Source organism: Ailuropoda melanoleuca, chromosome 5 (genome assembly GCF_002007445.2).
Source record: "Ailuropoda melanoleuca isolate Jingjing chromosome 5, ASM200744v2, whole genome shotgun sequence".
Classification (NCBI taxonomy): Eukaryota; Metazoa; Chordata; class Mammalia; order Carnivora; family Ursidae; genus Ailuropoda; species Ailuropoda melanoleuca.
This window is the reverse complement of record NC_048222.1, coordinates 18711584-18734704: the sequence shown is the minus strand read 5'-3', so window position 1 is coordinate 18734704 and position 23121 is coordinate 18711584. Positions and strand designations below refer to the sequence as shown.

General features: G+C 44.6%; 1 protein-coding gene across 2 annotated transcripts in view; it reads left to right on the top strand.

Moving 5' to 3' along the window:
* Positions 1 to 1731: 1731 nt before the first annotated feature.
* DSP (desmoplakin) overlaps positions 1732 to 23121 on the top strand; it is a 44012-nt gene continuing 22622 nt past the window's right edge. The window contains exons 1-6 of one of the 2 annotated variants that reach the window (XM_019795012.2): positions 1732 to 2201; positions 14619 to 14721; positions 16721 to 16869; positions 17618 to 17792; positions 21101 to 21229; positions 22181 to 22231. In XM_019795012.2, coding sequence (XP_019650571.2) covers positions 2005 to 2201; positions 14619 to 14721; positions 16721 to 16869; positions 17618 to 17792; positions 21101 to 21229; positions 22181 to 22231 — 804 coding nt within the window. In that variant the 5' untranslated portion in view covers positions 1732 to 2004. The remainder of the gene's footprint in view (positions 2202 to 14618; positions 14722 to 16720; positions 16870 to 17617; positions 17793 to 21100; positions 21230 to 22180; positions 22232 to 23121) is intronic. The other variant, XM_034660349.1, reaches the window with a different exon arrangement.

Below are 23121 nucleotides of genomic sequence, written 5' to 3'. Positions count from 1 at the left end.
TTTTTTTTTTTAATATTTTTATTTATTTATTTGACAGAGAGAGAGAGACAGCCAGCGAGAGAGGGAACACAAGCAGGGGGAGTGGGAGAGGGAGAAGCAGGCTTCCAACGGAGTGGCCTGATGTGGGGCTTGATCCCAGAACGCCGGGATCACGCCCTGAGCTGAAGGCAGACACTTAACGACTAAGCCACCCAGGAGCCCCAAAACACTGTTATTGTCTGTACATCAATGTTTGTGTAATCATTTGAATTTGAACTTTATCATATTCCCATTTATTAAAAAGGAGTGGAAATTGAAACAGTGATGGGAATTATTGAGTGTACTAACAGTGACAAACTTTTATCTCATTGTATTTAATCTGGTCAGCTCTGTGGTCAAGTGGCAGGAAAAAGAACAGCATGTTTTGTTGAAGATTTGTGCCTGAAAAGGGAGGTGTGATTAGGGGTGCTGAAAACTCCCCCACTCCCTTTAGGACATGCAAATTTAGTTCCATTTTTGTTCCTTTCAGTTCACAAACATTTCGGAATATATTGTAAAAGAAGGTAAGTTAATGGGCATTGCTTGGGAAGATGACAAATATTTATTATAAAGATCTTTAAATGATGTTTATTAAAGAGTAATTTAACAGTTTTCCAAATTACAAAGGCAGCTTTTTGTGGATAGTCTGACTGGGTCTGCACCTCAACCCTGGTCCCAGAGACTACAGTGTGGTTCACATGTAACCGGGAGGGGTCCTGCAGCAAATTGCTGGAATGTTCTGGCTCAGTTACTCTTCTGTACCGAGCGGATGATCTCTGTCCAGGGTTCTTTGCTGCTCTCAGACTGAAGTCCCAGGAAGGCCACTGACTTGTGGGAAAAGCCCACTTTCGAAAGGGATGAGTGGAGGGAGAAGATGCTCAGGGGCGTTAGACAAACGTTCCCAAGGTTCTTTTACAAAATTTGAAAACTGGGTCTGGATGTGGAAGTCTTTGCAATTTCTTGTTCAAAATGACCACCAACAGACAAAATAAAATAAATTACAATGTATATTTTCCTTTTACTTCATGGAAAATGAGTAGCGTGTTCCTCTTAATCTTCACACCAAGGAAATTCATTATTCATGCTGAAGACTTCCCCAGAAAGTGGTGGTTCGTTTCACACGTCGGAAATCGGACGTCTGAGACAACTTTTCTGGATTACTGAATAAAAGAAAATTCAAAAAATAAAACTCCCTAAACGAAACCTCACCATCTAAGCATGCTCTTCTCAATTATGTTTCTGTTCAAAGCTTGGCTGGCACCGTTTCCAGGGGTTAACAAAAGTAAATGTTTAATAAGTAACCGTCCAATCGAAAGGCCCTTATTTTTCGGCTTATTTCCGCCCCGGGGACCGAGGAAATCCTGAAAAGCAGGGGCCGCGCTTTCCCCGCGGTCGCAGCCGAAGCGCTGAGCCAACGGCCCCCGCCAGCGAACGCCCTCCCTTAGGTCGCCGCACCCGGGGCGCTCGGGTCTCGGGGACCCCGCCCCTGCCGGCGTTCCTCCGGCCTCGGAGGCGCAGGGCGGAGCCGCGGGCCGGCGGGCGCATGGGGAGGGGCGGCCCGAGCGCGTCGGTGACACCCGCGGGGGGCGGGGAGGCGCGGCGGCCGCACCCCGCCCTGGGAAGAAACCCGCCAGGTGTGGCCTGGGCGCCGGGTGCCAGCGGGGAGGAGACTCGCGCCCCCACCGACCAACACCAACACCCAGCAGCGAGCCAGCTCCTCTGCGCCCTCGCCGCCCTCCGAGCCACAGCTCTTCCTGCCGCTCCTGCTCCCCGGCCGACGTCGCCCCCGCGCCCGACCTCCGCCCGCCGCGCCGCGCTCGCAGCGGCCGGGACGGCCCTGGTGGCCAGGATCGTCCCCGCGACCCATCTGCGCGCCCGCCCCGGTTCCAGGTTTGGGGCTTTCCCTTTGAACCCCTCCACCTTCTCCGAGCCGGCCCTCCCTTGCTTATGCCTCCGCGCTGAGCGACTCTCTGAGTGCCCGCCAACATGAGCTGCAACGGAGGCTCCCACCCGCGGATCAATACGCTGGGCCGCATGACCCGCGCCGAGTCCGGTCCGGACCTGCGCTACGAGGTGACCTGCGGCGGGGGCGGCGGCGGGGGCGGCGGCGGCGGCGGGGGTACCAGCAGGATGTACTACTCCCGGCGCTGCACGGTCACCGACCAGAACTCGGACGGCTACTGGTGGGTACCCGCCGACGGGCAAGCACCGGGTGCCCGGGGCCACGGGGTCTCCGTGCTCTCCTCTCCGAACCCCAGCACGTTGGGAAAGGGAGGGATCGAGCCCTCCTCTGACCTACGAGAAAAGCCAGGTCCTGGAGCAGGAAAGGGGTTTTGCTCCAGTTCATGAAAGCATTTCCTGTTGGCGCTGGGGCAGGAGCCCAGTGTCCTCCCTCCCCGTGCGCTGCTCACACCCGGGTGGGTGTGTGTGCGAGCTGGGAGAGGAGCGGTTCCTTCCCTGCAAACGGGTTCTCGGTCCCACCCTCCTCCCTTCCCGCGAGCCGGGGCAGGAGGCTGGCCAGCGAGGGGTGCAGGAGGACGCGGCGGGCGAGCGGGCCTTCAGGACTGCCCCCTGCGCGGCCGGCCCTGGCTGGCATCTCCTTTGTCCCGGCCGGCAGGTGGGAGGTCGGGCGGGACTGCGACAACAAAACCCAACCTAACCAACTGTAACCAAAAGTAAACAGTAAAGGAGCGGGGATTCCAGCGTCCTGTAGCCAGGGTTCGGATTCGGGGCTCCTCCACCTCTCAGGGCTTATCCCAAATTCCTGGTCACCCCCACACCACCCCCGCTCGCGCGCCTGGGCTGCTCCGCCACCTGGGGGCTTTTGTATAGAGGCTGCGCGATCGGTGGCGCCGGGTCGGGTCCCGAGAAGGCCCCGCCTCGGTCTCCCCTGCTGCCCAAACAGCTTCCCGGCAGGGGCAGCCGCCCGACCCCAGGTCCCAGCTCCGCCGGGACGCGCCTGTCCCCCTTGCTCGGCTGCCGTGCAGCCCCCGCCCGCGAGCGTACCTGTGGCCCTGCGCCTGCGCCCTTGGTTTCCTCCTCTTACAAAAGCCCGAGAGGAAGGCCCTCAGTGTATTATTGGTAGCTGAGTGCGGGCACGGGGTCTGCGAGTGGGAGCGGGGACCCGCGGCGGGGAGGGCGCTGCTTCTCCGCGCCAGCCCGCGACGCTGGGGGCCTGTCCCGGTCAAGGTGCCCCTTGGGGGCCCCCCGGGATGTGGGCAGGGTCTGCTTCTCAGAATGTCGCGGAAACCGATCCCGAGGGTCATTTGGGAGGCTGGGGGAAGGTAATGAGGCTGCATTTACTCGTTCCCCAGAGCTGGACGCGGGATGCCCACGGGAGCCGTGAGAATTTTGCGGTCCGCGCCCTTCCCGCCCCTCTGCAAGCCCTTCCCAAGTAGGTTTTTGGGAAACTGGCCGGCGTTCCAGAAAGTTATTTACCCTGCCTTGTGGCCTTAGGCTGGGGAGGAGCAACCTGAATACACTCCGGAGTGTTTTTTGTTTTACCAGTAGTTTTGAAGGCAGGGACTACTCGAGTTGGGACCTGTTTTCTGCTTCGATTTATTTATGTATTTACTTTCCCCGAGCATCTTGACAATTGATTTTCTCTTTTTGAGTTAGCGAAGAATTGTCTCAATCTTGGAGCTCTTGTTTTCTGAACAAAATGCACCCCGGGGATTTCCAGGAGAAATGTGCCAAGTACTAGGAAAAATGGGGAGAAAGTTTTGCCAGTTAAGCACTTTGGTTTTTAAGTTTGTTTTAAAACTTGGCCAACCGGTTAAATTTGAAACTTTGCTTTTCCCTCCCAGTCATCCTGTGTTTGGGAAGCGCGTTCTTTTAATCCGCACATTTATAGTCAAGTCAGAATTTTGCAAGGATTCTTAAGAAGCAATTTTTTTCCTGTCATTTTATGAACCAGGTATTAAATTTTGATTTGTATTTTTTTTAAAAAAATATGATTCTGTTCATCTAGAGTCCTTATTTTTTTTAAATTGACAATAAACATTACTGTTAATGGAATATTTCACTCCCTCGGCTTCCTGTAGAGGTAAATTTGTAATGGATTAATACAGCGGCTAACGAACTGCGTAAAGATCGGTGGTTTATAAGGATTCTTCGCGGAAACACGTAGTTTTGAGGAGGCTTAGTGTTTTCGCATAGTATTATATCTCGTGTTCTGTTTTTCCAACCTAAAAGCTGTTTATAAATATGTCAAGTTTTACGTCTCTCTGGGAAGGGAAAACCGACTGAAGTTTTGGATTACGTAATTTGGGGGACGGGTGTTCTTTCTGCGCTTTGATGTTGATCGGCCCGGGCAGCGGGGCGTCCTGCTTGGGGGCTGGAGTCAGCGTGGGGCCATTCTTTCTAGATCCCGTAATGGGGGTTCTCCCAGCACGCGCGGCCAGCCAGCGGGGCGGCTGACCCTTCTTGAATTAGAGAATGAGCGCACACACAAAAATTGCCCGCGACTGCTGACGTATGCATCTTAAAATATAACAACGATGACTGCCTGAAGAGAGGCGGGGCTTGCCCCCCACACTTTTTTTTTTTCCCCCTGGTGTTTTTGTAATGGTTTTGTGCGGAGGGATTTGTTGTCCCAGAACATGTACTTTGTAGAAGTAGGATGCTGTCTCTGACCCGACTGCCCTCTGCCAAATGAACGAGGATTAAGAATTTAATAAGTACCTTTCTGCCCCAGAGTTTTTCCAAATAAAGGTTTTCGTTTCTTTTTAAGGCACAAAAACTGGCATGAAAAGTGTTGATTGAATTTAAGCTTGTTTATTTAAAAAACTGCCACCCTATTGTCTGAGTGATTTTTTAAAAACAATTGGCATTTTAAATAATTGATGTTTATATCTAACCTTTCCCTAAATAAACTAATTTGAGTGTGTAAGGAGCCCAAATCTTATTTTTCTTTTTCAGGTGACTTTAAAATATCTTCCTGTGTCTGTGCTTTATATTAATAACACTGGTCAGTTCTTCAGACAGTATTTTATCTCATTTGTGGTTCTCCCTCCTTCCCTGTCCACCCATCTTTTGTATGTTGTTATTGTAGGCTGAATGGAGTCACAACTACTTTCAATTCTTTTGCTTTACTTAATATTTTAAAGTTTGGTAAAAGTTATGTGCTTGATGATGTAAGAGGTATATTTTTGAAAATTTAAACTGTGGGTTTTATTTTTATAGGATGTTACATTAGCATGGCTTTCAATTAAGGCAGAACTACCACAGTCTTGTTCCTGTGGTTAGAAGAAAGGAGAAATCTGTAGTGAAATTTGGTGGCCAGGTGACAGAGTCCCACAGTTGGATCTTTCACTGATCAAAGTGTGGATGCTGTTGGAGGATTAAAAGCCAAATATAGTCATTAAGCTTCAGAAATATGTGGTTATAAAGTTAATGCTTACTTTTCTCCAGAGCTCGTGATTTCAAAGCCAAAATACATGTGATCTCTATTTGATACAAAGTTTGTTTTAAACCATCTCTTAAAAGAAGCCTCTTTCTTTGCAAGAGATATACGGGGTCCATTTGCATTGAATTTTAGAGCTGGGGAGAGTGTAAATTTGTAGAGAAGCCTCATTCTTCCACTTTGGAGACTAGTAGAGTAAGATTTGCCCTAAATCCCCGAGTCCACTCATGGCTGAGTTGGCATGAGAACCCGAGGCTACTCACCCTTGCCCTCCTGTTGGCCTGTGCCTTTAGACCATGTATCTTTTATAGTAGACTGGAGAGTCCTGTACTTAAACAATGAAAGTATCTCAATTCCATTCACTCATTCATTCATTCATTCATTCATTCAGCAAATACGGAACATGTGCTATGTGTTAGGTGTCAAGGAGAGTCAAAGGTGAAAATACAAAGACTTCTTGAAAGGAACATAGCTCTTTAAGGGAAAATAAGCACCATAATACAAAAGGATAATAGACAGGAGGGTATCAATGATTCCAAGGCTTCCTAAAGATGACATCTGTTGTGCAGGCACTCGTGAGATTTTATAAAGAGAGTGGTGCTGAATTAGACTTGGGAGTGTTTTGGCTGGTCAAGATGTGTGGGCAGGGAGCATTCCAGGCAGAAGAAGAGCTTGAGAAAAGTCTGAGAGGCGAAAAACCAGGAGCAAAATCAAGGCCTGTAGTGCGGTCTCCTTTCTGAGTGGGAAGCAGTAAGACATCGGGAGGAAGGGCAGGTTGGGGCCAGAGCCTGGGACACCTTGACTCCGTGGTGGGGAATGTGAATAGGCAGAGGGGAGCCATTGCAGATTTTCGCCGCAACCAGGGAGCGTGTCCTCCGTTGAAGGAGCAGGGAAATAAGACCGTCCTCCTGAGCCGTAGGACTGTTTCTGTGGCAGCGGTGTGCAGGGTACCGAGGGAGCTGGGTTAGGGAGGACTCAGGCAGTGAAGGAGAGAGGTGATGAAAGTCTGACTGTGGGTGGTGACCTGGCCGTGCGACAGGAAAGTGGCTGTGGCCAGGTGGGGTGGCAGCTGCCGCTGAGAGCTGGATGAGCGAGGCCAGGGAGAGTCTGAGAAACAGGCTTGGAGTCCAGTGACTCACAGCAGGGATCTTCAAATATTTTTCTGAGAAGCGATTGCAAAGTAAGATTCAGTTTAGCTTAATCGAGGGCAGATAACACGGGGTTATTAACTTTGAGTATGTTCCATCTTTTATAAAAGTATCAGATCAGTGGTTCACAATAGTTACCATTACCTGGCAAACACCTGTGACGTACCAGGTATCTTATGCACGTTATCTCAAGCTTCCCATTTTACAGGTAGTAAACTGAGGTTAAAGTAGTGACTGTATGGGGGCGCCTGGGTGGCACAGCGGTTAAGCGTCTGCCTTCGGCTCAGGGCGTGATCCCAGCGTGATGGGATCGAGCCCCACATCAGGCTCTTCTGCTATGAGCCTGCTTCTTCCTCTCCCACTCCCCCTGCTTGTGTTCCCTCTCTCGCTGGCTGTCTCTATCTCTGTCGAATAAATAAAAAAAATCTTTAAAAAAAAAAAAAAAAGTAGTGACTGTATGACTTGGTCTAGGTCCCACAGCTAGTCAGTGGTTGAGCTGCATTTGAATCCAGTATACTACAGGGGATCAAGAAAAGATGAACACTTGGTTATTAGAATGCATCTTTTGACTCAGACTCTTTTGATCTGTTGCATTCCTGTGAAATATTCATTTCATAACCATCCTATCCTTTGTCATTACTGCAGTAGGGTTTCCATCTGCTTGGGAAAAAACATAGTATGATGCTACCAACTCATGTAGGTCAGATCTACTAAACAGCTTTCAACAGCAGTTAATTTTTTCTCTAAATATGGGCATAATTTCAACATTGTTCAGGTGACTGAAATGTCTTGGGAAAGAGGAAAAAAACCTGCTGATGCCCCTTGATCCTAACAGCTGACTGCCTAGGGTGGAGCACAGGCGGGCTTGGGTGTGACCTGGGGAGTCTAACTCAACCCTCAGCCAACCAGTCTTTCCAGATGAGGAAGTTCCAGACGGAGTGCTTCAGGCTGGAGGCCATGGTGCTTAGGACACTGCCCCACCCTCCACTTTTCTCTTTCTCTGTCCTGCACTCAGTGGGAAATGGTAGGTGTGGTTCTGATACAGAAGGCACTGCCCCACGGACCCTAAGACTCAGCAAGCCTCTCCTTTGAGGCAACATCCTGGAAAATGCTAGTGCAGCCCAACAATTTACATCGTGTCACCAACACCCGGGACTGGACGGGTCCAGGACCTGCAAGGACCTCACGAATGTGAAATCTACATTTCATGAAAATGAGGACGGTTTAGCAAATAGGTCTTGCTTGGAATTACATTGAAAACTTTTTATTTATTTGTGTTTTAAAGTTTTATTTATTTAATAATCTCTATACCCAACGTGGGGCTCAAACTCACAACCCTGAGATCAAGAGTTGCACGCTCTTCCAACTGAGCCAGCCAGGGGCCCTTGGAATGACATTTTTTGACACACAAACATAACGTCCCTTGCTTCATCTGGCACCTGAAAAAAGTTAAGAAGGAGCGGCTTCTTGATGAAAAACCAGATAACCTGTAAATGATTTAAAAAAAATATTTTTTTTTAGGCTTCAGAATGAATGGGAGGTTTCTCATAGGAAAAGAATTCAAAATAGAAATCCTTGTTGTGGCATCGAGTTTGTAAGGACCAAATATTCATGTATCATCCCCACTTAACGAAGGAAAAGAGGGCATCTTTTTCTGAATTTTCTTATCCCTTTAATACGTTTTGTACTCTTAAAATGTGTCACTCTCTTTGAATCGTCTCAAACTTTCATTTTCAGGTCTTGTGATAATTTTGGGAACCTCTGAAATGCCTCACATTTAATACCTAATCCATTTCTTCTTTTTCATCTTTTTTCGTCGTTGTTGTTTTTGTTTTTCTTCTCACCCTACCCCAATTTGATGCAAAATATCCTTGGGCAAAGTTCAAAATTATACACTGAGACAAAAGCACACGCTGAAAAATAAAACTGGAATCTGAGACTCCTATCCTCGCAGCAGCAGCAGTGAGGATGGGTTTGTGCGGAGCTCTGCCAACCTTCCTGGGTCCTCTTAAGCACCATGTCAACCCCAGGAGGTGGGTGTGTTCCTATGTGTTACAGAGGCAGAAACTCCAGGCGCAGCGAGTCTAAGTCATTTGCTCAGAGTCACAGGCTGTAGGAGCAGAAGTGGCCGAGCAGGGAACGGACTCTTAGTCCACCTGACCTCAAAGTGTTCATGAAGTTAATGGTATGTCATCCGTTTGCCCCACAACGCTCCAATCCACTGAAAACAGTGTGAAAATAATAAAATGGAAAGGAAGTGGAGTTTTTATATAGAGACTGCTTCCAAAGCTCCTGGGTGAGGACAAAATGAAGCCTCAAGGAGGCCCCCTTTCTAAAATTTATAGAAAAAAACCCTTTTGCACATTGTTGGGGTGGGAATGGGGGGTAGGGGACAGGACAGGTGTGCTACCTGACTTAGCTTTGGAAATGAGGGTAATGAGATGGTGGTCATATTCTCAGATCAGTCTTTTATTTACCTTTGTTTTTCTTCTCCTTTACTAAACCAAACAAACAAACATGCATTAAACACCTTCTGTGCGTGAGACTGGGTTGTAAGGTGCATGTAGGAGTCACGGTGACTAAGATGTAGGACTTTGCTCTCCAGGAGTGGGGTAGACAGGTGTGTAAATACCTAGTGCAGAGTGAGGGCAGAGGTGGGATCCCAAGAGCTCAGGAGGAGGCAGCCTTTGGTGTGTGACTTCCAAAGGATGGATACATGACATTTCGACTGATGTGTGTCTGGTGTGTCTTGGAGGTCTGATATCGTCCTTCAGTGAAAAGTAAAAACATCACTTTTTCTCCTTTTTTACTTAAGATCCTTTAAAGAAACTCAAAACAGCATACGTTAAAATGCTTTGAAAATTATAAAGAGTTAAGCAAATAGGCTTGAAGATCAATATTAATTAATGCATCACATGATTATAATTTCCAACCAATATTTATTGAGCTGTTCTAAGGCCATTGTTCTATGAACCTGAACACATAAAAAGACAGAAAATGCCATTTCTGGTACCCATTCAGGACCCTCGGTTGATGGAATGAACAAAAGAAAGGCAAGAGATTAAGATGGTGGCAGAGAGAGAGAAAGGGAGAGAGAGGAAGGAAGAAAAGAAGGAATTCAATAGGAGAGAAAGTATATTCCCAAAAAGAAATACACAATTAGTTGTCATGGGCCACGTGTGTAATGAACAGTACAGATTATTATAAAATGACTTTTAAAAACAAAAAGTAAATATTAAAAAAATTTTACCCTGTAATGCTGCATGCCTCTGTCTAAAATACTTGTCTTGTATTTTTTTCCTATAATATTCTTGTCAATAGCTGTTAAACTAATGTCTTATAATAGTTAATTTTGAAGTCTTATTTTTTAAGAGAAGAAAGTTACTTGGCAATAGTAAAATCAAACATAGAAAGCCCTGATATTGTTCACATATTTGTGTGCTCTGTCCTTAAAATTTGGATTAAAATCCAGAACGCGTTTTCCTTTTAGCCATTGTTGAAGGGATCTTTATGTAAACTGTTAGGACCATTACTTGTTTAAACAAGTTTTAGAATGAATTTTTTTAAAAAATGTTTGTGCAGGCAGTTCTTTGTTGGATGAATCGTTTGCCTTTGTAAATTTAAAGATAAAATCCAGAATTTCAGAACGGTTAAAAACTTTTGAGAACAAATGTCATTTTTTCTAGGACAGCTATGAATTTTAGTTTAGAAGTCAATATTTTTTATTGATTTGCCCCAAGTGAGTTTTGTTTTCTTGTGGGCCTTTTCTTTTCTTTCTTTCTTTCTCTTTCTTTCTTTCTTTCTTTCTTTCTTTCTTTCTTTCTTTCTTTCTTTCACATGACATCTTTCATCTTCTTTTCTTTCTTTCTTTCTCTTTCTTTCTTTCTTTCTTTCTTTCTTTCTTTCTTTCTTTCTTTCTTTCTTTCACATGACATCTTTCATCTTCCATGTCACTGAAATGGGATTTAAAACGTGAACCTTGAGCTTCTTAGTTCAATTCCCACCACGGTTTAACATCTCTGCACCCCAACACCTCTACGTACCAGTATTGAAAAGTTCTTTGAGGCCAGGGATTTTTAAAATCTTTCTATGCTTGTTAAATAAGTACATTTATTTAAAAATGAGTTCTTCATGGGGTGCCTGGGTGGCTCAGTTGTTAAGCATCTGCCTTCGGCTCAGGGCCTGATCTCAGAGTCCTGGGATCAAGCCCCGCATCGGGCTCCCTGCTCTGCTGGGAGCCTGCTTCTTCCTCTCCCACTCCCCCTGCTTGTGTTTGCTCTCTCGCTGGCTGTCTCTCTCTCTCTGTGTCAAATAAATAAGTAAAATTTAAAAAAAAATTATTTCCTCACCTATGCTAGAATCTTGCATTTTCCCAGTCACTGTATGAACTGAAGAGGAAACCTCACTGTCACGAGACAGAACAGACTTTTATATTATTCTCAATAGGAGTGAGTTCGTTTGGTAGTTTCATGAAACAGTTACAGAAGAGTGAGCTAAAGAAATCTTAGTTATCATCAGGTCTAACAGATGAGAAAACCCAGGTCTAGACATTTCTGATATTAAAAAAAAAGTTCTGGAATCGTTATGTGGTCAATAAAAAATATGATTGGACTCAAAAAGTTTTGAATGGTGCACAACTGTAAAAAAAAAAAAAAAAAAAAAAAAAGCCAGCTCTCCTAGCTGTCATGCTGAAGAATCCAGCACTGCACGAGGTTGAGTGACGCTGGACCAACTCCATGAGTCACAATCCTTTTGCCGGCACTGCCTCTTTGATTTAAGCACAGCCACTTCTACGTGGATCCTCCCTTGGGCCAAAGACACTCAAACTGAACGTGAAAGTGGATTCTCTTTTCCCCAGTCACCAAACCTCAGTGGGTCCGAGTCTCCCTTCCTCTGTCTGGTTTTGACGGACCGACCTGTTAGGAAAGTGTACACCTGGGTCCCTTTCTCACCTAGCTGTGTTTCCAAAGGTTGTTCTCGGCCACACCTCAAACAGAAGTGAGATTCTTACAGATGCAAGATGGGATGGGTAGATCTTGCCAGACCAAGTCTTGAGAAGTCGTGTGTCAGATGGAATTTGGTCAATCAGATCATAGTTTCCTATAGACGAAGAGGAAGGCCAAAGATTCTTCATTACATTGTTCTAACACTTAGCTTTCCTTTTTTGTTAACCCTTAAAAAGATTAGATTTTTGTGCTTTTCTCTTTCCTGTAGAGTTGTTAATCTATTCACTTAATTGCCAAGCACACATACAGGGTGTTAGTGGATATCTAGGGCATGTGTGGTGAACATAGGCAGGTCCTTTAGGGACGCATGAAGAATTCCTTTTAGAATTGTTAGCAGCATATGAAGTTACCTGGGTTTTTTTGTTTTAAGTTCAGATGTACGTAGGGGAGAGGAAGCAGTTAAGATGGTGTCTAAATTTATGGAGATGTCAACCACTCTCTAGACAAATGTCTTCTAAAAGGAGGAGGGAACAAAAAAAATGTAGAAAGCCCACCAGTATTTTAAGCCAACATTTAACTTCCTCGCCTCCCTTTTTGCTGGATATAGTTCATTTCTGTGTCATGTAACTAATAGTTGGATTCAAAGAAGCTGGTGAGTTTAATATTTTGCTGTCAAATGAATTTAGAATTTAGTGTCATAAACTCACTCTTAAAAAGACTTGTATGTACACTGTGGTTCATTCATTCACTGCTGAGTTGGCCTCCCTGCCTTTTTTTTTTTTTTAATACATTTTTATTTTGGAATAATTTCACTTTTACAGAAAAGTTGCAAAGCTGTTGGAGAGTTTTCATAACCCCTTCACCCAGTTTCCCCTATTAGCTCTGTCTTTCAGCTCAGTTTGTGATACTTTTTACAATAGTATGAGTTATTAAGTCATTTAAGGGACTCTGACTTTCCATTGAGCTAAGAGATAGTCCTTTCATTTATATACTGGGGACCGGCTTTTTTTGTGGGAATCACTCTGTGAACCAGATTGCTGAAAAGGATCACGAAATGCTTCCCAACAAAGTACTCTCATCCCCCCCGTTCAAGAAAGAAAACAAAGATAATTACACAGGACCTTCCTAATTCCTTATCCATCCTAGGGTTCTAAATGAGCTTTCTGTATTTCCTATTTTTTTCCCTTTGTTTCTTGAATTTCTTTCCTGTGATTCTAAGGCAATTGGAATTTTGCGCAAGTTTTGACAACTGATGGAGTCCCGTTTACATCTCAGCGATGTAATGTGCCAGATTTCCTGTATAATTCTGCGTGGAAGGAAGAGAAGGCTGCATTCATGGGAGGTGAGGGGTGGGGCGTGCTGGTTTTGGTAGGTGGGCAGCTCGGGCAGCGCTCTGCCTGGGCCTGCCTGGAGGAGCTGTGTCATCATCTGGGAGTGGTTCCCAGGGAGAGCTTGGGTCCTCACCCACATACATCAGCTAGTGCTGGCTTGTTGAGGAGCCTTCCTTGCTGGGAGGGACGGCAAAGAGGTGGCAGGGGAAGTCCGTGCTTCTCCAGCGTGAAAAGATGCGGAAGCAGGCGCCGTGGGAGAAATTTCCTGCGATTTTACCCCATCTGTGCGTAGCATAGCCTGGGTTTTACAACTCCCTCCCCCACCTTTTATTTAAAACAGTGAAAATCTTTCTTGATAGCACACACAGGCACACCCAGCCCCACACGCAGGCGCCTACCCAGGTAGGAGAAAGTGCAGTATGTCCAATAGGCATCCAACAGTTCTATCTGCAGGTGCAGGCCGGCCCTGGCTGAAGGGGCCTGGGTGGCTCTGGGACCCGGTGAGGAACTCAGGTTTCAACTTATTCAGGAGGCCTTTCCCTGAACATTAAACAATAGTTTAATGTGCTTTAAATATCTCATAAGCTAAGCTATAGGAGGCTGTGCCGTGGCATAGTGTATCTTGGCAAATTAACAAGCAAGACTGTTTTTATTATACCTCGCTCTTTTTACTTCTATCTGGAACACATTACATTCCTGCAATCGCTTTCTTTAAAATATGGCACATCTACACACCATCTTTCTTTCAAGGTTCCTGCCATGCATCTACCAGAAAAGTGTTTCGGGGCACCTGGGTGGCTCTGTCGGTTAAGCATCTGCCTTCGGCTCAGGTCATGATCCTGGGGTCCTGGGATCAAGCCCTGTGTTGGGCTCCCAGCTCGGCAGGGAGTCCACTTCTCCCTGCCCCTCTCCCCAGCTCATTCTCTGTCTCACTCTGTCTCAAACAAATAAAATCTTAAAAAAAAAAAAAAAAGAAGTGTTTTATTTGAGATGTACATTTAGGTGATTATCATTGTAGAGAAAAACATTCCATAGGGTCATCTGGAAAGGAAGAGTGGCTTGTTTTTGCATTAAAGTTGTTTACATTTCTCATCACTTTCCTGGCATCACATTTATCATTATTGACTTACTGTGACTGCAGAAAATATTTTTGTGCAGTAAGCTCGTCTCGTGCCTCCTACTGTTTTCCTCAGCCAGACTCACCAGTCAAACTTTCATGCTCTGGGTCTGATCCCGGAGGTCCTCCCTTGGAGGGACTTGGGCAGATAATCCATATTGTGGATTATTGTGGGATGAAGCAGGAAAGGTGATAGATAAGCTGCTAGAAATATGTTTTTACCACTCAAGGGACTATTTCTGGGTTGGATCTCGGACCTGGGGGAAAAAAAACTTTTATAATTATCAGGCTGATTAGTAAAACTGGAAAATGTTCTATAGATTAGCAAATGGTATTCAATCCGTTTTAAATGTCCCGATTTTGATAATTTTACTGTGGTTATATAATTGAGTGTCTTTATTCTTCGGAAACATTTGGTGTAAAAGTTTATGGTGATTTTCAAACGGTTTAGACGAGTGTATATATCCATCTGTAAATACACATACAGAGAGGGGAAGAGGGGGATAAAGGACGCAGGTTAACAATTAGGGAAACTGGGTGAAGGGTCTACAGGAGTGTTTCTGTTGCATTTTTTGCAGCTTTTCTGAAAGTTTGAAATTATTTCAAAATGGGAAAAAAAATTCATGCCTGCTTTTTTTGTGTTTGTTTCATCAGTCAAACTGGTACGATGTCCAGACACCAGAACCAGAACACCATCCAGGAACTTCTCCAGAACTGCTCGGATTGTCTGATGCGGGCAGAGCTGATCGTGCAGCCGGTGAGCTCGCTTGTCCTGCTCCGGCATCAGCCGCACCTGGCTTTGTTTCCAGTTAGCAGTGACTTACCGACTTACCTACCGTCCTGACCTGTGCTTCCTCAGTCACGACCCTCCTCCACATACATAGGGTTTAGAGACGATCTTTTTCAAAATGGACTAGAGAGGGATGTGTATCTTCTTAACCTAGTTGTAATGTTGGTTTAAGAGTGGGAGCCAGTGCTCGCCCAGGTTTCCCCCAACAAGTGTTTACACTACAGATGGTCACCCTTTTGTTTGCAGCAACCCCTCATTTATTATTATTTGTGTGATCATTGTAACGCTTTCTCTTCCTAAAAATGCAACCTGACGTGTATGTCACGGGATTGTATGGTACACCATCCATTTAAGAAGTTATTTTTTTTTCTTCAGGAAAAGTGACCATATTGTGAGAATAATTCTATTTGAGAAACAAGAAAGAAGGAAGGAAAGAAAGAAAGAAAGAAAACAAATATGCAATTGAAAATCGAGGAAAATGGTAGCATTTATGAAAGCCTCATGCTATTTCTGGATATTAGCTTAGGTTCTCATTGAAACAGGCTTAGAAGTCTTGGGCACTCTGATGTTGTATGTGTAAAGTTTTTATTTTAAAACACCATAGCTGGCATTCGAATTTGCTGTGGGTTTGCTAAAAACAGACTAGAGAATGGTGGGGCTGTAGACTCCCCACGAAGGGCTTGAGTGCTAGTCTCCCGGATGCGGGCATTCATGTAGGGGTTAAACCTGGAATCTGGCCCATGACAAAGTACCCCTGTTGCCTATAAAGAGGGATTTTAACTGAGTGAATTTTATGGGTTCTATTTGGAGAATATCTTAACGTTCGAATTTCTCAATTTTAGAGATTTGGATGGGTTCTGGTTTATTTTACCCAGTTAAAAAAATCACTTTAGTCCATGTAAAAGGGTATTTGGGCCTCAGCAAACTAGCTTGGTTCTAGTTCTGGCGTTTTAAGTCTCTGATTTGTGATGCATTCCTCATCACAGGGTCGTGATTCCTTTACCTAAAGCAAAATGGGAAGATTCAGAGACTGAATATTGACACATACACAACCCGGACCTGGACACGATGTGTAGTGGCTATGGGAATGTTTTACGTGTGGTTCCAAAAATGTACATGGCATCGTGTTCTCAGTGTTTTTTTTTACTTATATGCACTGAAGTGTAATAACGTCAGGGAAATGTAGTGTATTTGCTACCATCTCTGGTAAAAGAAGGTTCGTTTGGCTGAAACCCAATTAAAGCAGCAAATGTAAAATTCTAGGGAAAGTTATATGGTCCTGAAGCAGCAGCCTTTTGCATGTGAAAAGAGGACGGTTTCCTTTCTTAAATCAATTTTTTAATTTAAAAATAAATATAGACTCACAAGAGGTGTCAAAATAGTATAGAGAGCTCTTGTGTGCCCATCACCCAACTTCCCCATCGGTGACATCTCATCTAGGGGTCATGCATCATCAAAAGTAGGAAATTGGCCCAAGAATTAAATAGCTTCCTTTTTAAGAACTGAAAAGCTATGTTCCTATCGGATGGAGGAAACGCTCTGTTTGTGTGTAAAAGACCTTATCCAGCATAATAGTGCAGTGTTCTTACCCCAGCAAAATTCCCATTGGCTGAACATTCTTTATAAATATGAAAGATAGCATTTAACACATTGAAGGAAGGGAAAGGTCAGTGTTCCGTAAATACGCTTTTAAAAGCCTAGTAAAAATTTAAAATACAGTCCACAAATTTTGCTTCATGAATCCTCCTATATTTACCTACCTGTCTCAAATTAATAAGGTCATTTCCAGTTAGGAATTTTTTGTAGTCGCATGCAAAGCGGTAACTTACACTATTAAGTTAACAGCAGAAGATTTTGCTTCCATTAACACAAGTGAAGCATTTCTCTCCAGCATTTTCTCTCCAGCATGAACACGAAATGAAGCCTTCTCTCCAGATGTTTCCTTCATGTGAATTCTTTCCTTTAGGAACTGAAATACGGAGATGGAATACAGCTGGCTCGGAGCAGAGAATTAGATGAATGTTTTGCCCAGGCCAACGATCAGATGGAAATTACCGATAGCTTGATCAGAGAGATGCGACAGATGGGCCAGCCCTGTGATGCTTATCAGAAAAGGTATGGCCTTTACCACACAGCACAAATGCACGCGTTCCTCCTGAAGAAGAATGTCATACCCCCACTTGGCTCGATCCCATGGCTCAGATCTTCCCTTGAAGGGAGCAAAGCTATTCCAGAGGGAAGCTTGCCTCAGTCGGTATTTTGTAGCTACTGTGTACAAATTGACTAAAATCACGGCGTCCATCTTATGTGGAATCACAAAGCTGCCGTGAAAAGAATTAAACAGACCCACCCAGAGGAGCGGGCTTGTATTGAAGGGTTGGGTTTGTTACCAGATGTTAACCAGACCTCCATCTGGGGAGCGGCAATGGTCTTTGACACTGCATTCGACTTTCAAGAGCCCAGTACCAAGCCAAGCTCACTTTCATGCATACAAAACGAGACTTGTAGAGTAGGAAAAGCAGTTTAAAGCAGAGACGGGTAGTCTTGATTTTGCTGTCATGGTCCCTGGGGCCCTGGATACGAGGCAAATTCCCAGGGCGAAATTTAGGGGGAAAGCAGAAGGCGTTCCCAGGTTAGGCAACGCCAGCTACACTTTCTGTAATTTCAGGCTCTGAGCATCATAATTTTGAGGTTTTTGTATGTGATTGAGATTCAAGTCATGTGGTAAAGAATTCTTCAAATCAAACATTTGTGACCTCCATCCTGACAACAAAGGAGACTCAGAAAGGGGGACATTTGCCCAGAACGTGGGGTCATAGGCTGTTTTCCTGAAACAGTGTGATTGTTTTCTTTTTCTTTTCAGACTGCTTCAGCTCCAGGAGCAAATGCGAGCCCTTTATAAAGCCATCAGTGTCCCTCGAGTCCGAAGGGCCAGCTCCAAGGGTGGTGGAGGGTACACATGTCAGAGTGGCTCAGGGTGGGATGAATTCACCAAGCGTCTCACCAGCGAATGTCTGGGGTGGATGAGGCAGCAGAGGGTAAGCAGCTTCCGGATGAGGTTGGTTCTGGAATGTTCCAAGCCTGAGTGGGTCAGGTGTCTAGAACGTGGCAGGTCAGCTCCAGTGGTCTGGCCACAGATTGGTCTGGGATCTCCACTGGCAGCAGAAACTTGCTGTTTTCTGTATTTTCCTCATATATATATATTTTTAATTTTTTTTATTTTTTAGAGATCGAGAGGGTGTGTGCGTGCTCATGAGCCAGTGGGGGGAGGGACAGAGGAACAGAGAGAGAGAGACAGAGTGAGAATCCTAAGCAGGCTCCATGCCCAGTGTGGAGCCTGATGTGGGGCTCGATCTCACAACCCTGAGATCATGACCTGAGCCAAAATCAAGAGTCGGATGTCTAACCGACAGAGCCACCCAGGTGCCCTGCCTCATATACAATTTAAATTGAAGGCTTCTATTTTGAAATAAAGAAAACTTCAGACAGTTTTTTTCCCCCCTTCTCTTTTGTGGCTTAGGGAATGAGCCTCATTGTTTTCTGGTCAAAACTTATTGCACAGGTAACATTTAACAGGTGTAATTTAATTAGCAGATTTTGAATATGTAGCTCTTACCATTCACAATCTGAAAATGTGTTGGAGTTTATGGGCTAAAAAAATTCATTTTTCCACCTGAGTGGTAAGTGACCTCATCTGTGTTACTGATAGGTACTTAAAAAAAAATGTCGTGGAGTTTCATTTAAAATGTTAAATCGGAGGCACTGGAAACACAGTAAAACTTGATATTCTGGTTTGGGCTCATCGGTTGCTTACCTTATATTTTTGAGGTATCAGTTGTTCTTGTGCAATCATTACATCACGGGTGTGGGAGGGGAGTGAAATAATGGCGACCAAAGTATATACTGAGCCTTTCCCCACAGCTGCAGTTTCTACAAAGCGTTTTCCCCCGCTAATTATTGTTTTGTTGTTTTATGTAGTCATTATGCCCTTTCATGGAAAGGTGGCATTAGAAATATGCCATAATCACGTAGATGGAAATTGTATAATGAAAGCCTCATGCTAGTGAACCATCCTTCTCTGGAGAAGGTGGACGTGCTAGATTGAAAAATTGTACAGACGTCGTTTGTGATGCCATGTGTTGTGGTTGTACCAGTTGTTGTTGGACCAGTTGAGCAGTGGTTCTAAAGTTTCTCAACCACTTAAGATTTTTTGTGTGTGTTCTTTCCTAAGTGGTGAGGGTTTATGGCTCTACACATTCATTCATGCAGTCAGTTAAGCTTTTCTCCCACTTGTTACAAAGACTATGCAATCCTATTACAGAAGGCCGGGCTTGTAGCGGAGAAAAGTCAGTTACTACCCCAGAAACCTAAAAACAGTCCCTTTTGATTTTGGAACACACACGTCTCGAGCTTTTTATATGTATCGGCACCATACCAGAAAGTGAGTGTTCAAAAATTATGTTTCCTAGTCTTGAAAGTATTATTGAACAAAAGAAGACGTGTACACTCACATGCCACGTTTCTATCCAGAGCAGTGTGGGGTTAACTGCTGTTTGAACTGTAATAAAATCCTGCTCAGATAGGGCTGGGGGAGGGGCGGCGTCCAGTCCCTGGGGAATGGAGCCCTGAAAAGAAGGCTTGGCGGGGCGGACGGGGCTTGAACTACATCCTAAGTGATGTTAGGTGACACAACCTTTGAACCAAATTACTTATGAAACATCAAAAATCCCTTAATATCTTCTTAGTCAGTATGACAGTTACGTAAAAGGACAGCTCATCATTGGTCATTTTCTGCATTCACGTCGGGTGTAGCTTTGTGAGACTCCTTTGTTGCGAAGGCTCAGCATTTTTTTACTTTTGGAAAATGGCCTTATCTCGTGGACTCAGTTTTGTGTCGCGGTGGGGGAGTATTTTTTTAATAGGTGCCATTGATGAGTGATGCACTTTCGACCAGCTGGCCCCCAGGGTTTCAAAGGAACTCAAAGTCGTTTTATCACTTACTGCCCGTTTGCTCTGGGATTCTCTGGGGCCCTTTCCGTCTTATCCTTCTTCCCCCCAGCATAGCCTGCATTCTTTCTCACTCCCCAGGGACTGAGCTGCAGGCCCAGCGAGCTGATAAGGGAGCAGTGTCCCTCGCCACATGATCATAGGCAGTCACACATCTCCTGTGCCAGGCTTTTGTTTTGTTTCCCTGATTTGTGCTTCTCTTGATGGACGGGCCAGATACCGTACACCTGGCTGGTAATGAGGGGTGGGCACGGGAGCCTGGTCATCTCATTAGCTTCCCAGTGCACTCACTTGTTTCTGCTTCAAAGCCCAGGTGAGAGCCGAGGCAGAGAAAGGTCAAAGTCCTAGGCAACTTTCCGCAGTCTGGCTGAAATGGCTCCGGTCTCTGAAAGCTCGCCAAGTGTATTAGGACGTGGATGTGGCTTAGAACAATGTGTGTTATGTTCTTGCTGCAATACCAGACTGGAATGTTTGCCCTTGGCATGTGTAAGAGATGACACAGGTGATTTGGAAATTTACATGAGCTCATGCAAAAGGAACATGAGATGATAGGCTTGTGGAATAGCACGCGTGATTCTTATTATTTGGCGTTCTTAAATTTGAAGTAGGGGAGACTCAGATTAGAAAGGCAGTCAGATTTAATTTTTAAAGAGTTCACGTAAATCCACCATCGTAATATTGCCAACGTTAATTGAAATGAGCTTTGAGTACGCTCTGTAGTAACTTGTCTTTGAAATGGGCTATAGGGAGTTGGGCATTCTGAAAGGTAATGGTAAATGCTGAATTTAAGAGTCGACAATTACAGGAATCAAAACAATTTAATGGAATAAACAATGAAAAATACGTTTAGGTCAACTGTTTAGCTTGGGACATAGTACATGATTGAGCTTAATGAACTATTTCTGATGCACAGTTTAAAATGACTGAATCTAGAAACTTCTATCAGTGATTTCTAACATTGTGTCATATGTAGATAGGCACACCTATTATACACACACATGCACACATATACCATTTGTACCCAGGTAGATTTTTTTTTTCTTCAGAGGATGTAATCTAGCTTTTAAGCATCTCATTCCTGCATCATCTCTCCTTAGCCATGTTGAGCTGGGGTTCAACAAGCTGCAGGAAGTATTGGGCCAGCCCTGTTCACTGTTGGAGAATTCCAAGCCTTTACAAATTTTTTTTTGGTTTCAAAAATATTGAATTTTTACATCTTCACTTTTATCTGCATGGAAGCCATGTATGTCCCTCGGTGCTCTGAGCCCTGATGCTGGGGGTAAGGTGAGTCAGAGGCCAAGGATTGGATGTGACAGGTGCTCTGTCTTTCCCTCTGCAGGCGGAGATGGATATGGTGGCCTGGGGCGTGGACTTGGCCTCCGTGGAGCAGCACATCAACAGCCACAGGAGCCTCCACAATGCCATCGGGGACTATCGCTGGCAGCTGGACAAAATCAAGGCTGACCTGGTACTTGGAGATGTTTCAGTTTTAGAGTCTTGCATAAGCATACCAAAGGATTGTGTATTTCCTCAATCCTGGGCAATTTTGTCTGAAACATTAGTCTAAGATTTCTTCCCCAATGGACTGGAAATTTCTAAGAATACCGTTTCATAAATGGGGAAGTGGACTCGGATAGACCAAGTAGAGATTGTGTTAACTCTTAAGGAAGAGGTAAACAGAAGGTGAGGGGCGTACACACGTGGATTTGTCGTAGTTTGTAGACGAGTATTTTTGGGGGTGGTAGGGTTTTGTGTTTTGGTTTTTTGGTTTTTTTGTTTTTTTTTCAGAAAGCAGAGCTTCCTTCAAATAAAGCACAGCAATTATAGAGTTTTGTGTGTTTGGAGAATCCTTTCCTATGTGTCTCTTTCTGACACGTTTCCTTTGCTGACAGGACTGACTTGAAGCTGGACCAAGAATGGCAGCGTGATATAATCACCCAGTTTTAAGTGCCTGGCTCCCCCCAGATCTCTATGCATTTAAATCCCTCACTTTTTTTTTTTTTTTACTTAGACCAGAGATACTCATCCTCACTTCTTCTGCCTTTTTTCTCCCTTTCCTTTTATCCATTGAGTATCTGACCAGATTTCTCCCTCTTTTCTCTAAGAGCTGGGGAGTCCTAAATTGTCTTGTCAAACTTAACATTTTTTAAACAAGTGAGTCCTTAAGTGACAGTGATCAGCCCTTTACATTGTGGAGATGATGCCACCAGGCTGGGGCGGGGGTAAGGGGGGCAGTGGTTGCCTTCAAATCCAACCGGGAAGAGGTCCCCGCATGTAAAAGTTTTTATAGAGCAAATACTTCTTTTTACCGAGTGGTCTGAAGTCATTATCTGACAGAAACGAGGTTTAGAAGGGCTGCTGTTTGTATACACACCCACAAGGGGAATTAAATAATTACTCGCTGGTTGTCTTCTTCTAGCGTGAGAAATCTGCGATCTACCAGTTGGAGGAGGAGTATGAAAACCTGCTGGTAAGTGGACTTATTTCTGACATCTCTGTGTTCAGCTCGTTGCGTTCATTAACATGGAGCACGCCTGGGTGTAAGGCACCTAATGACGGTGGGAGTACCTGGAAATATACTCAGCCTGTGATGCTACTTTCACTTCTGCTGGGTTTCCTTTAGAAGTTTTAAAAGATTGTTTTCTGAAGACAGTACCCAGTGCTGTTCTGTTTGTAGGTTGAGTGTCACGTGGATAGCACCTATTTTAAATACTTGCAGTTAAAGAAATAAAGCTTTTCCACTTGTGAATTGTAGCCTTTTTATGAAGTATAAGCAAAAATAAGACTTGTTTTCCCCAGATAGAGGTTTCTTAGACCATCATCACCATTTTATGACAAAGTGGAAATCAATTCACTGGTCTGGTAAGAAGAAGAGCTATGGCCTTTTTTTTTTTTTTTTTTTGGCCTCTCTGGATCACCCTATCTTCACCTTTTCAGTATTTCCTTGTTAGTAGGGATCCATTTTATTTATTTATTTTAAAGATTTATTTATTTTTTTAAATAAAGAGAGACAGAGAGAAAGAGCATGAGTTGGGGGAGAGGCAGGAGGAGAGGGAGAGAGAGAAGCTTCAAGCGGACTCCCCACTGAGTGCGGAACCCAACCCAGAACTTGATCCCAGGACCCTGAGATCATGACCCCAGCTGAAATCAAGAATCAGACATTCAACTGACTCAGCCACCCAGGCGTCCTGGCAGTGATCCTTTTTAAATTATGTGGCTAGCTGTGACACAATTGTCCTGTTAGGTCTGGGCGTGACTGATGGTACCTTGAATTTTTGGGGTGCGGAAGAGGTCAGGAAAAACTTGATTTATCTTTTTAAGATCCCTAATTCTCCCTTTGTAATCTAAAACTAATTATTG